Consider the following 16,695-nt stretch of genomic DNA (forward strand, 5'->3'; position numbering starts at 1 on the left):
TGCCACCTCCAACTCTTGTCCTGAGCTCCACTTTGCCTCCAAACCCCCTGTTTCTTTGCCACTGTCTTACCCCCACTGCCTTTTCCTTTTCCCCTGAGCAACCAGGTTTCTGCCTCAGTTTCTTTCCTGGCTGTCTCCTCCTTGCCACCACTTATCTGTGCTCCCCACCCACCCCCTCCCAATATCTCAGCTGCCTGCCTCAGTTTCTAGCTCCAGCCTACCTTAGGTAAACCCAAACCTCAGTTCCCCTCCCAGCTTCTCTGTAGTCCACTGGTTCTAATCCTGGTTCTGGCAACTTTTATTTCCTACACTTTAACACTCTCTCTCTCTTTCTTTCTCACCTGAACCTTCCCCCAAGTATCCCAGGTACCCCAAGCACACACATACACACTGTACCATCCAAGTTAGGAACTTACCTGTGTATATGTGTAGGTGGGTTGTATGTATGTGAACTGGTGAGTGTGTGTGCGCGCGCGCGTGTGTGTGTGTGTATATATATATATATATATATGGCATTGTGTGCATGATATACGAATTAGTGATCTGTGTCTAACTTTTGGGGTATATTGTGTGTGTTGTTGAATTGCTGATAGCTATGCATGTGTCTAGGCTGGTTTGGATGTGTACGTGCCTAGGCTGGTAGTGTGTGTGTGTATGTACCTAATTGATTTGTGTGTTTGTATATATGCAATTGTGTCACACCCTCCTGTCTAACAGCGTAATATTAAGATCCTGAGAATTGACCTGACCCCACAGGGCAACACAGTCATCTGGTAATGAAGGAGTCTTAGGATGGTGATAAATTTCCCTGGGAAGCCAAACTTTGATAAGATTTTCCAAAGAGCTTCATAGTTAACAGTGTCAAAGGCTTTGGTCAAATCAATAAAGGTTCCTGGTGTTGTTCTCAGCATTTTTCCTGGATCTGCCAGGCTGCAAAAATCATGCCCATGGCCCAAATAAATCAATACATTCTTAGAAGAATAAAGGTGTAGAGATGTTATAACAGTAATATCTTCCAGTTTCATTCTGCTTTCCACTTACTTAAAACCTATCGCGATTATATTAGATGAAAGTGGAACATGTCCCTGCATTTATGTTGCTGCTCTGGTCTGTATTTTTAAGCACTATCTTAATAAGAATTGGTTATTTCACATGTTTATAGGTTATGTTCTTGTGCTGCTATGTTTATTTTATTTCACTCAGGCTCCATTAATTTCCTCATTGTTGCCTTGGATCTGTCTGTCCTGTGAGTCATGGATTCCACAGTTATTGCCAGACCTCTGAGGATGACACTGCAGCTATCTTGCTAACATCTACTGTTGTAGCTCTGACTTCAAATATTGTCAGTGTATCACTCTGAGTCACTGATGCTTCCTTGGCTGATTTCTAGAGACTTTTTTCTGCTTTTGCTCTTGGGTTCCTTTGTTGCTTGGTTTCATTACTTCTGTGTGGTTCTTCTATTGGGTTGCATGTTTCCAGGTAGCTTTATAGGACCCTTACATTGGTCTATTTTTTTACGCGTCTTTTGAAAATCATATCTGAAATGAACACACAGCAGGCTAGTTAGGTATTAAGAGTTTGATGTGTCAATATTTACCCAGTATTTAACATACCAATTAAATGTAGTTATTTACCTGCCAGCTATTATGAATAATTAATGTTTCTGTATCAGGTAACCTGATGATAATCAGCTGCAGTTGTGTCTCAGATTTCTCTTATGAATGTCAAAATAAAACTGTAGCCCACTCTTTAGGTACTTCTCTCCAAATAGGCAAATCTGAGTGCTTCATACTCTGCATTTGTCTCCTTCCCTGTTGACTTTGTTCATCTGTGTCTGTGTTAACTTTTTAGCTAGCAAACAATAAGCTGACTGATCAGGTCCCAGAAGGGCTCCAACTTTTTCTCTGTGTTCTCTACTTGTCCTACAAGTAATTGTTCTTTCACCAAACCTGGTCCCAGAATTTCTTTTGGTGGTGGAGTGTCTTGTCCTTCAAATTATGAATTCCTAAGATCTTTCTTATGTACTGAATGAGACAGAATCAGACTCTAAAACAGTTTAATTGCATCCTTCCTGTCTTTATCATTGACACTTTGAACTGAGATTCTTTTTCTTATATTAAAAGATCTTTTAGGAAAATAGCTTATTTTGACTGAATATAAGGCCAGTTTTTTTAAGTAACCTTGAACTCATAATTGTACGTGGAAGTTCCCAGCCACACACAGAGACATCCTTCACTTAGAAGTAGGGGGGCTAGCAGTCCAAGAGTGGGCGGGTCAATGGGACGGGGCCCCCATCCAGTGGGGGGAGGTCAGAGAGCTAAAGATAGCCCAGTCAATGTGGGAGGTAGGAAAAGCACAGCCATGGGCCTGGGGCTGAGGTGAGCTGCTGGGCTGTTCCAACCCTGGGGCTGTGCTCCAGATGTGTGCACAGGCATTCCCTGGACCTGATCTACAATCACACAGATCATTTTTGTAGATCAAGTCCCATATGTGCCCATTTTTGCCAGTGCTTCCCCAGGAATGTTATCTAAGTAAGTCAAGGTGGGGCGGTGAGGGGGTTAGTGGGTCTGCAGTTGGGTTAGTAGGCCTGGGGAGGTTAGCAAGTCTGCAGAGGAGGGGCTAGTGGGCCCACTGGGGGAGGGGGTTGGTGGGTCCACAGGGGCAATTGTCCATCTGGGGATGGGAGACGTGAGGAGGCTACAAATAGCCTGGAGAGGGTTGGGGGTGGGGTAGGAAAAAGGCAGCTCTGGTGCTGGGGCAAATGGCTAGGCTTTCCAGCCCCAGGGGCTGTGCTCTGAACTTACTTGGGTTATATTGGGCATGAATCAGCACTGTCTACATAGTTTATCACCTAGGTGTACTAAAGTTAGATCAAGCTGGCCATATTTTACCCAATCTAACCTTCCAGAACCTATGTATAGATCAGCACTTAGATGGCCCTAACCCTAGTTAGGTCGATATAAGGCTAGGTACAGGTATTCTAATATCCCAACGTGGAAGCAATTTAAGTTTCCTGCCTTACCCTAAGTGCCCTAGGTTATATCACCAATGAACAGAACAGATGTTCACCCTTCAGGCTGCCTGCATTGGCCAAGGGCAGCAGGTTGGAAGCATTCTCGCATGCCTCCCAGCTCACGCCACTGGCTCCTCAGGCTGCTGGAGACTCCCGAGCACAGCCAAAGGGGCAGCCCACCCCTGACTGGCTGCCAGACATGGGGGAGCGCCCCTCCTCTCCTCTGCCCTCCCCCTCACTGCTCTTTCAGCCACAGGAATGACAGACAAACACAGAGAAGCAGGGCTGGAAGCATAGGCAATGGAAGGCCAGGGAGAACGGGGCTTAGCCTCCCAAATGCAAGCCAGCAGTAGCAGCAGGTAGGGCCACAGGGCAACCCAGGTGCAGGCTCTGGATGGCTGCAGCAGAGGGTGGGGGGGAGGGGCACACACAGACATGCAGCTGGAGCCTGCAGCAACCTGGCGGCATGCAGAGCACTGCCCAGCACAGCAGGTAAGTCTGTCATGGGGTTGCAGATCAAGGCCCCTGTGTTGAGGGAGGGAGTGAAGCAGAGGCAGGGGCAGGGGCAGGGGCAGGGGCTGGGGTGAATGGGTCCCTGGGGCTGGGGCAGGCTGTAGGATGATGGAAGCCTGGGAGGCTCATCCAGGGGCATGGTGGTTGGGGGGGGGAGGGGTCCCACTGCTGTGTGAACCCCAGAGGGGGGCCCAGGGGACACATGCCCCTCAGACCTGTGCATAGAGCAGAGGCAGGCTGCCACTGCATGCTGGGCTCTGGCAATAAAGAAGAGGAATGGGGAGAAGAGGAGAAGAGGCTCCTTGTGTGTGTGGCTTGGGTCTGGCAGCAGCTGCTCCTCATGGTGAATCCAATGCTCTGGAAACCTCATTTCTTATCTGCAGCTTCAGAGCTGAAGGCAACAGTGAACAGGGACCACTGAGCATCTCTGTCTTGTCCAGGCTGTGCTGTCCAGGAGCTGCCAATGCATTCAGATTCTGGGGAGTCACTGGGGGGCAGCTCCACAGCCCAAAGCTGAGCAAGGGAAGGAGGGAAGGAAGGAAGGAGTGAGCAGCCAGGGGTCCAGTGGGGAGTTCACAAGACAAGTGAGGGATGCAGGCCAAGCTGGGGATGCATGGGGGCTGGGATCCAGATGGCAAAACCCATCTTCCAAGTGCAGGCATCTCCTGAGAGCCACGATAGGAGCTAGGAGCACCTTTCCTTTCTGGATCTGCTGCAGATCAGGGATGGGGAGGGAAGGGATGCAGGGCAGAATTGCTCATGGCTGGGCTGGACACACATACACAGTGATGTAGATCACATTACAGCTGTGCTCCTCCTTGTTGCAGAAGCCCCATGCCTCCTCCTCCCCGCAGAGGTTCAGCACCAGCAGCAGTGTCACAGGGAGGTGGCAACTGCAGCTGTGCTCCCCACCCCGCCACACCATCGACCCCCACACACAGGGCATAACAGCCAGTAGTTGCCTCTTGTTTGTTCTGCCTACCTTGCCTTGTTGCCACCACCTGCTATTTGCCAGTGCTCTGAGGGCCTGATCCTTCCTTCTGAAGAGCATCCCCCCCACCTTATCATTGTTGTCAAAAATCCCTCACGATCAAGGATAATCACTCCCATGGGTCAAGTAAAGGGTAGTAGATGAGCCTGAGCATAGCTAAGAAGGTCAAGCATGAGCCAAGTTCCAAGGTGTCTTCATGTGAGGCACAGAGCAGGCAGGGGGCTACAAAGGCACCTGGGAAGCTGGTGGACAGTGACCTAACTTGAGTCAGAAATGTATCTGGTACAGAAGTTTAATAGACCAAACTAACCTAAATCGGCCCCTTGTATGGGTTACTAAGGATGCTAAGGACTGTATCTCTTCCAGGATGGCTTGATTTGGAGCTATCATAGTCAGCCATCTCTCGATAGGAGGATGACAAGCTTCCAGTAAATAAGGAAGTCATCACTGAGTTCGCAGATGAGTGAAGAGGCTGATCCAAAGTCCACATGTTTAACATGGATTTGGAGCTACAGAGTTCCCTAGTTTGGCTGACATGGACCAGGAAAAAGCACTGTACCTCTAACAGGCTGAGAAAATTAATTCAATGAAACTGATGTGATGGGAGAAAAAAGCTCTCCACTTATTCCTGACATTCCTTTACTAATCGGGAATGGGGCAACCTTCTGTTAGTTCAGCTAACAGCGACTGAACAATGATGTTGTGATGAATATGCTGTTTGAACTGCTTTAGACAGACAAAATCCTAAATTTTTTACAAGCCAATCAAAAACATGTGTTTATTTAAATTGACCTCTTTCTGGTACACTCATAGATTGATAGTGACAGCATTCTTGCCTCTACTCTGTTGCAAATACTGAATTCTAATACTGAAGGCAACCTATGGGAATATTTATTCCACAAGACATATGAACATCACATATGTCATCCTACAATGACATTGATCATCCTACAGTGAGGTGTATTATGCTCATAGCCATAGAATCATTTCTATACAGTAGTCGGGTTATATACAGTTAGTCTCAAATTGTACTGTGATTGTCCTCTAGATGAAATAGGATTCTACCCATACAGTCTGCCTAAACCTAGCAACATTTCTTCTACCAAAGCTGTCAGCAAAGGTGGTGGATCAGGCCTCTAGTGAACATATCTTGGAGAACACAGGATGTGGGATTCACCTCTGTCTACTTAAGTAATTATATAACACCTATCACCTGAGCTTAGTACCTGAGCTATGAAGCTGGCCACCAGTTTGGAAACTAACTTAAGAGATCTCGAAAATAGGGATAACAATGTTTACTTTCTATAGTAAAATGTTTTGAGCTTGTGGACAAAATGCACAGAATTAAGATGCACATAAATTAGCTGTTGTCATTGTCTTTATCACTACACTACCACTTTGGGTACAAGGAATAATGTGCATTAATAGCCTTAGTAGTCTTTACATTGTTGACTACTCCATATTCAGATAACTTCATTGTACACTCACACTTCATAAGCTTTCCAAACAAACAAAATCTTTTCTTGAACTCTAAAAAGACATTTTGGGGATTTCTTGATGAGGCCCAAAGGCAGGGGCATCTTTTATTTATTTTATTACAAGGTTTGTAAGTAAAAACTTGCATTATCTGAAAAAGATATTAGATAGAAAACAGTAATAAAATTTCCTATTTTGTTAAGAAACTTGATAATAAATACATTTTCCCCAATATTAAAAAATGCCTGTTATCTTGCAAGATAATAAATACAGCATACATCTGGCATACACAAAGGCCAAATCTGGGTACAAAAAGTCTACGTGCTTTCTTATAAAAAGCTCAAGTGATTTTAAAATGTTTTGGCATCTTGCACTTGATGCTATTTTTAATCTGATGTTTTCTATTAACAATCCCATAGTATGAAAATCATAAAGGAAAACTGTTTGATTAGAAGCATTTTTCCATTAAAAGTTAGAGATGTGTATGTTCATAGATACTGCTCTGGAAACAAAAAAATGTTGTGGTGGCTATTCTACAGAAATACAGATTTTCAGCTACAGGTACTTAAGAAAATGAGATGAACTAGTTGGTAAAAAATCATTTCCCAAACCATTCCTCATCTCTGTACATTTAAAAAAAAAATAAGAATTTGTTCCCCAAATCACAGTGATTTTAGATTCTTATGCTATAATCCAAAGGTAAGGGAAAAACAATAAGTACATTCCCAAATACTCCCCAAGTATTAAGAGTTGGGTGTCCTGGTATATGACCAAGTATTTTTTTCCTTTTTAAACTACCAATAAAAAGATAAGAAAGACTTTTCCATGCATTATGGTGTGCTTGTAGCCATCACATTTCATCACAATCACAACTGTGAATCCAAGTCAATTTTTGCCTCATAATCCAATCTAATATAGATTGATTATTGTTCACAATATGGTTAAATAATGTCCATAAAAGAGAACATCTGATATTGTCCAACATTCCTAAAGTACTGACAGGTCATGACATGACTTAGATTTCAGTTTAAAGGCCATATTCTTGTTGTTCTTGGCCACTATTTTGCCCCAGAACCGCCTGGCTTTCTTGGGAATGCTCTCTCTCCGTTTCTGGTAGGCCAGCCTCCTCTCATTCTTTTCCTTGCTGTCCCTCCGTAGCCGGACTTGTCGCACAATCCCTTCAAACAGCTCTTTCACATTGTGCTGGACGGCAGCAGAAGTCTCAATGAACTTACAGTCAAACACAACAGCGCAAGCACGACCCTCTGCAAAATCACAAAGCAGATTTGTCATTGGATGTAGCATTTGGTATCTGCACATTCTTTAAAGCAAAAGGGGAAAAGGCAAAACTGCTGAACAGTACTATGTAGGTCCTTTCTGTAAATCATCTTAGTTGATCCATTTGTACTGTAAATTTTAGTGAGTCATATTCTGAGGCAATGAGATAGTGGTTATTGAGCACAAGAAATTACTTGTTCCATTTACAGCCATATTTCCAAAATGAAGCTTCTATCTCTACTGAAACAACCTTGTATGTGCCAAAGCTCTGACATGCAGGCTTAGCGGGTTATGGTCTTAAATGCCTGATTGTGGGTGCAGATCCAGGGCTTGATCCTTCTGGAATGGAAATCAGTGACAAAACTTGCAATAAACTTTGCATGGGTAGGATTGGCCCAGAGATCACATATACAAATCAAAGTTTTGAATAGCAAAACCTCTGGTGTGCAGAGTTGAACCTTAGATATATGCAAAACTATGCCTGGGATTTCAGAAGTCTCTCTAACATTGTGACCATTGTTTTTGTATATTTGAGCCTGAACTGAATATAACAATCTTCTTTTTACACAGATACCAAATTGCTGTCACTCCTTTCCCCTCTGAACACATCAGCTGGAAGTCTCAGGGAATGCTGTCTGTATAGTCAAATGGCAATTAGCCACCCGGACTGCAAGGAATGATGGAATGAAAACAGGCAACATTGGAAAATATTTCTGAGCATTTCCCCTTAGAAGAACTGTGATGCAGACTTCAGTGAACACAGCATTCACCCCAGATCAGCTCTTTTTACCCTCAAGTAGGGGCATCATGGAGGTAGTGCTGAAGAGCTAGAAGAGGGAGAATACCTCAGACAAGGTCAAGCTCCATAGTAAGCAGTCATGGGAATGGATTGAACCCCAAGGTGGGTAATTTTTCTCCTTAGTTTCTGGTTAGGGTGCACTATTTTACTGTACTGTTGCAAACACTGGCATCTCATTCAAGGATAACTCTCTCAGGACATCTACCTGACTAAAGACCTGATCCAGCTTCTATTAAAATTAATGACATCCTTTCCATTCACATTCATGGGAACTGAGTCCGGGCCTTAAACTGGGTTTTCAGGGCATGAGGTCAATCATTTGTCTGGCTTTTGCTGCTGATCCACTCCACCTACTTCATGCAGAATATTTTACTGAGTACTTATTAGTGGGAACCCTGTCAGTAGGTCAAGAGCCATATGTTTACAGAGTGGTTGTCACCGTAATTTTTCATACCTGCCACAGAGACTTCACGGCACCTGACAAGGTCACTTTTGTTGCCCACTAAAATAATGGGAATATCTTCTGTCTGGCGTGCTGTGCGGAGCTGTATTCTGAGTTCAGAGGCTTTCTCAAAGCTTGCTCGGTCTGTGATGGAGTAGACAATCAAGTATGCATCTCCTACTTGCATGCAATGATCTTGGATCCATTCACTTTCACGCTGACAAAATAAGACAGTTATGGTATCATTAGTAAGGTTTGGCTTTCTTGCCCAGCTCAGATTTTACAAAGAAAATCTATTAATGATTCCAAATCAAAAGGTTTTGATTACAGTGGGCACATCTACACAAGACTCTGTGCAGTAGCACATCACAGTGCTGAATAATACTGCACAGTAGTGCATCACAGCATAGACAGTGTAAATACCCTACTGCGCAATATTATTAGGCTACTGTGCACTAACATCACTTAGAAGACATTCACTGGCACTATTGTGCAGTAACTGGAGTTACTGTGCATTTATTTAGAACTTGCTAATACAAGTTCTAAATAAATGTGCAGCAACAACTCTGCAGTAGTGTCTTGTATAGACACATCCAGTTACATCAATATAAAACCAGAGATTACTACTGTACTCAGTGGTGATCATATGGTTAACAGGGCCAGTTTGGCGAATAGACTTCATTGTGTGCATGGCTGGACTGAATTTGTCTCTAACTGTGTTTCAGGCTTTTTTAGTTTTTAGTTTTTAATTTAAAAAAACAGAAAAAAAGAATTTCCATGCCACTCAAACTCACATGTACAAACTTTAGATTTTTAAAAATTTCTTATGACTTCAATTACTATCAAATTTTGAGTAAAAAAAGCTTACTTGTTCAATATGTGTTTGTTCCTAGCACATCTATAATTACAATTCAGTCATACTTTATTTCCCTCTAGCACTTGAATAGGACAGAAGTTTTGACCTACCTTATTTTCCCACATGTCAAGCAGTATAATGGTTGCACTTTCACCATCCACCATCAAGGTTCGTTCATACATGTCTTCTAAAATGAGATTCAACCAGATCAGTTAAATGTTATCTCCTCTCACCAGGTGCATATCAACAAAGAAAAATGGACGCATCTGTATGATTTGTTCCTACTTTAACAGAGGTCTGTTTAAGTCCTGTTCACTTCTGGTTTAAGTCTGTTGACCTCTATTCAGCTTCCTCTACATCCACAAGCAGTGAATCTTCCCCTGTCTTTACTGTTTGTCTTCATGATAAACAAATGAGCCAGAAAGAGCTTGCTGTCATTATTTTGACTGAATTTTTCTGCAATCCAATGTGGGGGACAAAAATTAGAACCCACTGAATGAAATAGCCAAATGCTGAACATCTGACCCCATGGGAGCAGCAAACAGATGTGCAGACTCCAGTGAGACTTAGTAATGGAAAATATTTGTTTTCACTGTAACAGGTATGGTTTACGGGTGAACAATCACTAGTGCTGCACGCAGTTTGGTCATCAGATAGCAAGAGTAGAAGGGAGGGGCATATAAGTCAACAAGCTGACTATGTTACCCTGCTTTTCTTTCCTGTGTTGCTGCTTCCACTGTATATTAGCATTAAAAGAGCAATTAAAGAACCAATGAGGCATTGTGTACAAGTTTAGATAATGTGGCAGTCCCTGCTTTCTTCTGGATGACAGACTGAAAAATTCAGACTTGGACTGTAAATCCCACAAGTGCTATAGAGGTGTGGAAAACTTCTCTTAGCTCTTACAAAGATCAAGCCATGCTGTGAAATTTAGGTCTGGATTGGAGGTCTAGTCCTCTGCTGGCTCACAGAGTTTGGTGTGTTTAGAGGGATGATTTGGGGTGGCCTTAGTTGTAGCCTTGTGATAGTACTAAGCATAATAAAATCCAAAGTTCTGGCCAATGACTTCTAAATTTATTACCTCCATCATCATGTTGCTCAGAGGCCTATACAAACCATGCTTGCAGAGGATATTACTGGGTCTTAACTCTCACCTCATAAGCTCTTGCTCTGCTTCTAAGTGAACTTTCCCCTAAATCTCAAGCATAGCCTTTCCTACAAGCCAAGAAACTGTATTCATGGACTAGACTGAGTCAAGAAGCGTTAAAGAATACCCACATGTTCACAAAGAAAACAGATATTCCACATCAACTTTAAATTTGGAAACTCTTTGTAAACAAGGACTCAGGGCTGATACAGCTGGACATTGCTAACACTGTCTGTGACCATTCAGGGCTCAGAGCTGGCACAGCTGATGGGGTAAGGGACCTACAAGGAGAAACGTAGCAAAATAACCCTAATTCAATTCACTTTTAGACCCAATAACCAGCTATCTGTGCAGGTTACTTAAAGCCAGTGGAACCCTGCAAACAGCACTTGGCTTTATTCTTTCGTGAAATGGGTATTGCCATCCTGGTCTTAGCTTTCTACAACTCTTTCCATGCTAAACGGTCAAATTTAAATCTAGTTCATTCAGTTGGACATCAACATATCAGTAAAGCCAAAAAGGGAGGGGCAGGCACTACCAAGAAAAAAACTAGTTCTTTAGTATATGTGTGCAGAAGCTACACACACGATCACATTACTTGAAAGTATTAAGCACAGCAGGCCAGATTCAACATTGACTTACAGCCCAGACAATCCTAATAACGGTCATGGAATTGCATAGAGTATAAGTCAGCACTAAATGTGAGCAAATAACTCATTTCACATCTATTTCTAAGATGCCTCTAAAGAAGGAGAAATATAATAACAGAAAGTTTTCTAATATCTCAGCATATTTGGCCTTGAAAATCTGTCATAGCCACACTCCAAACAATGCTGATAGCAGGGCAAATGAAAGAAGAAACCATATAATTTAAATGGAGGAGCATAAAATATGCTGAGTAGGGAGTGCATAAAGCAAGTCAGCTGTATTTTCTGGATTGCCCAAGGGATCATATTTAACCATTTGTTTCCAACACCTCGGCCACTTCTGAGCAGGTTATGGGAGGTGAAATGCTTGTCTGCTCTTGGAGAGCCTGTTTAGAAAGCTGGTCATCTGTAATAGGTTTAGAGCCGCTTGAAGCCTCAACTCAAAACAATTGGAGGATTCCTGTATAATGGATGATCCTTCCAGTGCTGGTCACACACGTTTGTAGCCCAGGGAGCTGACAGATGTGCAGGTCCCTGCTCTATTCATGATGCCTCACAGCAAGTGCCATGAGTTAGAGTGACCCTTGCCCACCCCTGACCCAACAGGCATTTGCTATTGGGTCAGGGGGGTTGGGAATTGAGCTCCACTTTGGAGCCAATCCAGGAGGAGCTGCCTGTCTGCAGCCTCTCTCCCCTAGCCCTGCCGCCCCCCTCCTAGCCCCGGTGCTGTCTGCAGGATGGGAGGAGGGAGAAAAGAGGGGGAGGGATCTCCAGGCTGGGGTTTGCCCAGCCTGAGCTGGAGGGGAGGCACGTGGATTGGAGCCCCTGCCCCTGCCCCTGCCCCTGCCCCTGCCTTGGGGGCTTCAATCCACATGCCCCGCTTCCAGCTCAAGCTGGGCAAACCCCAGCCTGGAGCTCCCTCACCTCCCTTCTCCCCTTCTTTCTTGCAGACAGCACCAGGGGCATGGCTGAGGTGCATTAGCCTAGCTCCAATCACATGCAGGGACAGACAGAAGTTAATGAAGGTGCTCTACTTTGAAGCATCTTCATCTGAACCCTCATTACATGAGGTTAGTTTGTCACACAATTGGGTGCTTCTAAAGCACTCTGCAGCCATGCACTTCTGTCAGAGCATGGCTGTTAAGTGCTTTCAAGGGGCCAAACATGTGACAAATGTCACTTCTATCAGCACCACCAGTGATGGAGCACAAGAATATCAACACTGCACTAGGGCTTCTGGCATGTTACAGACAAAGACACAAAACTGCTTTTCCAGAGGGAATGTGTTCCTTTTAGATGAGTAAGTAAATATCTGTATTCCCAACTTGTGGGAATACACAAGCTGCTTTTGGGCCCAACATTTTTAACTATGAGCCAGAGTAAGTGCTGGATAGCTCTTGGGCCTGTGTTGGAGGAGGAGAGGGGCACAAGTCACTTTCCCTTTTGTCCTTCATGGAAACTTTACATAAGCAGCCAAGATTCTTTGTTGTCCTGAGCACAAAAAACAGCTCTGGGTTGGCACAGATTGTGTTGCCAAAGAGTCAGGGCAAGGAAGAGCAATGAAAGGATGGGACCTTCAGCACTGGCTAGTGAAGAGAACCAGCAAGAGGGGCAGAGCTCCTTGCACGTTCTTCAAATGGTGGCAGTGTCCATGTCCTTAGAACTGCAGAAGCTCCAGCTGCAGCACAGCACACCACGTGCGTACATCACATATGCAGTAAGGTCCTCGATGGAGTGCTGCCATTTAGCTCTTTGACTTAACTGTTCCCTGGGATTAGTGTAAATATGATGCCCTGACTTGAAGCTCTGGTGGACACTAAGGAAAAAAAATACCTAGTAAAAAGCTAGAGACCATATCAGAATCCTCCCTTTGCAAAAAGGATTGAGCAGCAAGACTTTTTGACCCAACTGTAGCACCTTCATTCTCTCTTCCATGCAGGATGCAAGGGATAAGAGACTGTACTGAGAATTTTAATCAACCCTCAGACAGCCACAACTGGGGTAATATTTTTGCAAACAAACTAGCTAAGGTTACTTAATAACTAGCAAGTAATCAGGTGGTACCAGAAAGGTCAGGCAGGGATTTTTAATTTTCTGCCTTTATTTCACACTGGAGCTCTGGACAGTGTTTATAGGTATTACATTCTAATAGAACAATTCCGTCCCACACAGGCACAGTCATTACCTTATTCCAGCACTGGAGCTAATAGCTACACCACTATACAATTGGTGGGAGACCCATATCCAACTTCCCATGTAATGTTTCTTACAGCAAGAACAAGAATTTTTTGGCTTGTACTTTAAAAAAAAAATAGCTTGAGAATTCCTTTTGCTCTCCTTTATGTACACTTTGTCAGACTTAGGAGTTTGTTAATAAGGATCTTACTTATAAACCCTGTTTTTTTTTAAGCAAGGTGAATGTGTTGGGCTCAGTGTTAAGAAGAAAAGCCATTAACTCAGTTTCTGTAACCACAGATTAAATGCCCTAATTCATTTTCTGTCCCTTAATGTAGATGACTACTGACAGGACAGATTTTGAGTAAGTACAAGCAATAGAGAACATAATGACCTACCCCCCAGCACATCACAGTCGCTGTCCATGCTGTCATGTACACCTGCAAAGATGTTGGCCAGGGAAGATTTTCCTACTCCTTGCTCCCCAATCAGTACCACCCTGTAGTAGCTATTTCCAGACTCGGAGGAGATGACCGAATCAGAAGACTCAGATGACCAGCTCCTTCTGTAATAATCTTCTGGGTTGTATGTGTATCTTTTATGCACATTGTACTCATGGGGGTCTTTTTGGACAAGCAGGTGCCTTCCATCGGCAGGAATGCTCCAGCGCTGCTGCTGCGATTGCAGAACGCTGTTGCTGCGCCGCAGGGTGACATTGTTCAGCGTCATCGTTCTGTCCCTAGGGAAGAACATAGAATTCACTGGCATTAGGCAACAAGCATTTAGACAGCACATGCACTATCTTATTCACTTTAGCAAGGTACTTCCTCCTCTTCTGCAAGTCCCTAGTGCACAAATGAAAGGAGAGAAAAGTCTGCCTTTCTCATTCAGTTCTACTCCATGTAGTTACACAGAGATGCACCTGATTATCGAGAAAAAACTAGCCTTTTAGTATATATGTGCTGAAGTTACACACACATGATCACACTACTTGAAATTAGTAAGCCTAGTTATGCCTTTGGTCAGGGTTTCCCAAGGAAGATGAAAATCAACGTTCCACCTCATTGCACCATCTCATGTATTTGACGTCTTACCTGACATTATAGCTACAACTTACATGACTCTTCTGACATTATACTGCTTCTTTCCTCTTTAAAAGGTAGCGCTGAATATTAGGTATAGCCCCACAGGAAGGAAAGTGTGGTACTGCTGAAACAGTAACCCATACGTACAGGATCATGATGTTCCCTGCATGCTGGTCTCTACCCAGTTTAAGATGGTATGAACTCCATAGATCGCACTGAAGGAGCAGTCCCTGTGACCCCCCTATGCAGAGACTCTAATTGGGTCTAGTCATGACAAACACTGTGCAATGAGGTGAAGTTTTCTTGCACTCCTCCCTATCACTGCATCCCCAGGTGGGAACCAGCACAGTCTGCCACTGGTTTTGTAAAAAAAAAATGAAAAAGCCTTCTTGCTTGTAGTCTGATGTTTAGACTCAGCTGAGAGTTGAATCTTTTAGTAGAGCAATAAACATGGCACTTTATACGTTTAGATTATCTCCAGCAAAGAAAAAGTATCAGGTAGCATGGCCTTGTCATAATCAGCTTGATGCTGTTCTCAGAATAAACCTGTTTTGTACAATGACTATGAAATCTATTAAATTAAGCTGATGAAAGCAAGATGAGAAAGCCAGACGGATTCTCTGGGGGGTTTCCCAATCTCGCCATGAAAAGAGAGATCACTGGGAGAAAATTCTCACGTAAATTTATAGTGTTTAAATCAACACATTAATTTAGCTCTGGAGCAGCTTAACTCCTCTCATCTAACCATGGTTCTTAATTACATTTGATTTTTCAAATCTATTCTGCCTTGGCTGGAGGCAGAATGCAGTGATGTCATTCCTATTGGTCCATAGGTCCAATTTTAGGAAAGTTACTTTGATGCTTTGCAGCTCCCAAACTGACAGCTATTTAGACATTCAGCTTTTGGGGGCATAAGTTTGATGTTTCTCAGCTCTTGTCTTTGTATCAACAAATAGAACATCTGCCACTAAAACATAGAGGGGCAGGGCTGCTTTCAAATACTAATATTAATTTTGTATTTGCAAAAAAAATGCAGCATCCTAACAAGTCACAGAGGCTAACATTTCCTAGGCAAGCAAGCTTTTTAAAAACTTCTGAGAGCAGGCACAGAGCAAACTATATAATAAGCATGTAGGGGGAAAAAGCCCTGCAATTTGAATTTCTGTATTTACAAAATATACTGCCTCATTTTAATAACTGCCAACATATGACATTTTCTTGTGGTGATGCACAACATTTGTTACAAAGTGAAATCATCTGTATTCCACTTGGTCACACAAACTTTCCCCAGCAAGACAGGCTTTTGCAAGAAATCAACCACCAAACAAATTCTGCTTCACAAACAAAATGAAATATTTACTTCATTTTAACTTGAAAACATTTATTGCACTATAACTTCCCTGTTGAAAAGATAGGATGAAAAATGCCAGTTGTGATTTACCTAAATAGTAAGCAGCCCATGTTATTTACACTTTTTTTATAAAGGATTTACATCCAGGATAAACTCGGCAAAGCTAGCAAAGTAAGAAAATGACAGAAAATGTGTTATAATGCCTAAAATTACAAGCTTAAACTATATTCAGATTATGCATTTAGTTTATCTGTTTAGCTCTATAGCCCATCTACCATAAAGCAGTGTATTCACATCAAGGCTTTTCAGCCAGCACCACCTTACTTTTTACAGTCTCTTCCACTACAATCAGCTCCTTTGCTCTCACTGTCTCTCCCTGTGGAATGGAGTATACTGAACAGTCTGCTGAAGTAAATCCTCTCCTGTTCCGTGGCTGCCTCTTTAATTCTTTCTGAGCAAACCTGGTTTATATTAAGCCCATCTGATCAGAGACAGGGCTTTTCCGTGACGTTGTTGGCCTGTCCACATGAGAGCCAGCCCCTAGCTGGGAGGAAGCAGGCATTCAGAAAAGAAAAAAAAAACTTACAGAGATTAAGAGTGAAAAAAACAGTTTCTTGTGGTCATATGATTCTTTTTCTTAATAATGCCAGTAAAATAAATACTTTCTCTTTTTATGATGGGAAAACAGGAAAATGGAAAAATACAGTAAGAAACATTTCTTCACAAGTCTCTTTTGGCTTTGCACAGAGGTGCTGTTGAAATTAATGGGGTCTAAAGAATTACTGCTGCTTCTCAAATACCAAATGTCAGTACAATATATTGCACTATCAGATTCCTAAAGGGAATGAACTGCATGCTGGAAAACCTCATCTCCTGAATCTTTGATCATTAATTTGTAATTATTTGGAAATGAGAGATTTTA

At 42.9% G+C, this 16,695-nt stretch overlaps 1 protein-coding gene across 1 annotated transcript; it reads right to left on the reverse strand.

Moving 5' to 3' along the window:
* Positions 1-6,067: 6,067 nt before the first annotated feature.
* On the reverse strand, positions 6,068-16,273 carry GEM (GTP binding protein overexpressed in skeletal muscle). Its single transcript, XM_019527933.1, has 5 exons — positions 16,098-16,273; positions 13,736-14,076; positions 9,479-9,555; positions 8,525-8,729; positions 6,068-7,258 (listed from the first exon to the last, which is right to left on the reverse strand). Exons 2-5 carry the CDS (start codon positions 14,064-14,066, stop codon positions 6,981-6,983), a joined length of 891 nt encoding a protein of 296 aa, XP_019383478.1. The 5' UTR covers positions 14,067-14,076; positions 16,098-16,273; the 3' UTR covers positions 6,068-6,980.
* Between the last annotated feature and the right edge of the window lie 422 nt (positions 16,274-16,695).

Source organism: Gavialis gangeticus, unplaced genomic scaffold (genome assembly GCF_001723915.1).
Source record: "Gavialis gangeticus isolate Ggan-Ray unplaced genomic scaffold, GavGan_comp1, whole genome shotgun sequence".
Lineage (NCBI taxonomy): Eukaryota > Metazoa > Chordata > Crocodylia > Gavialidae > Gavialis > Gavialis gangeticus.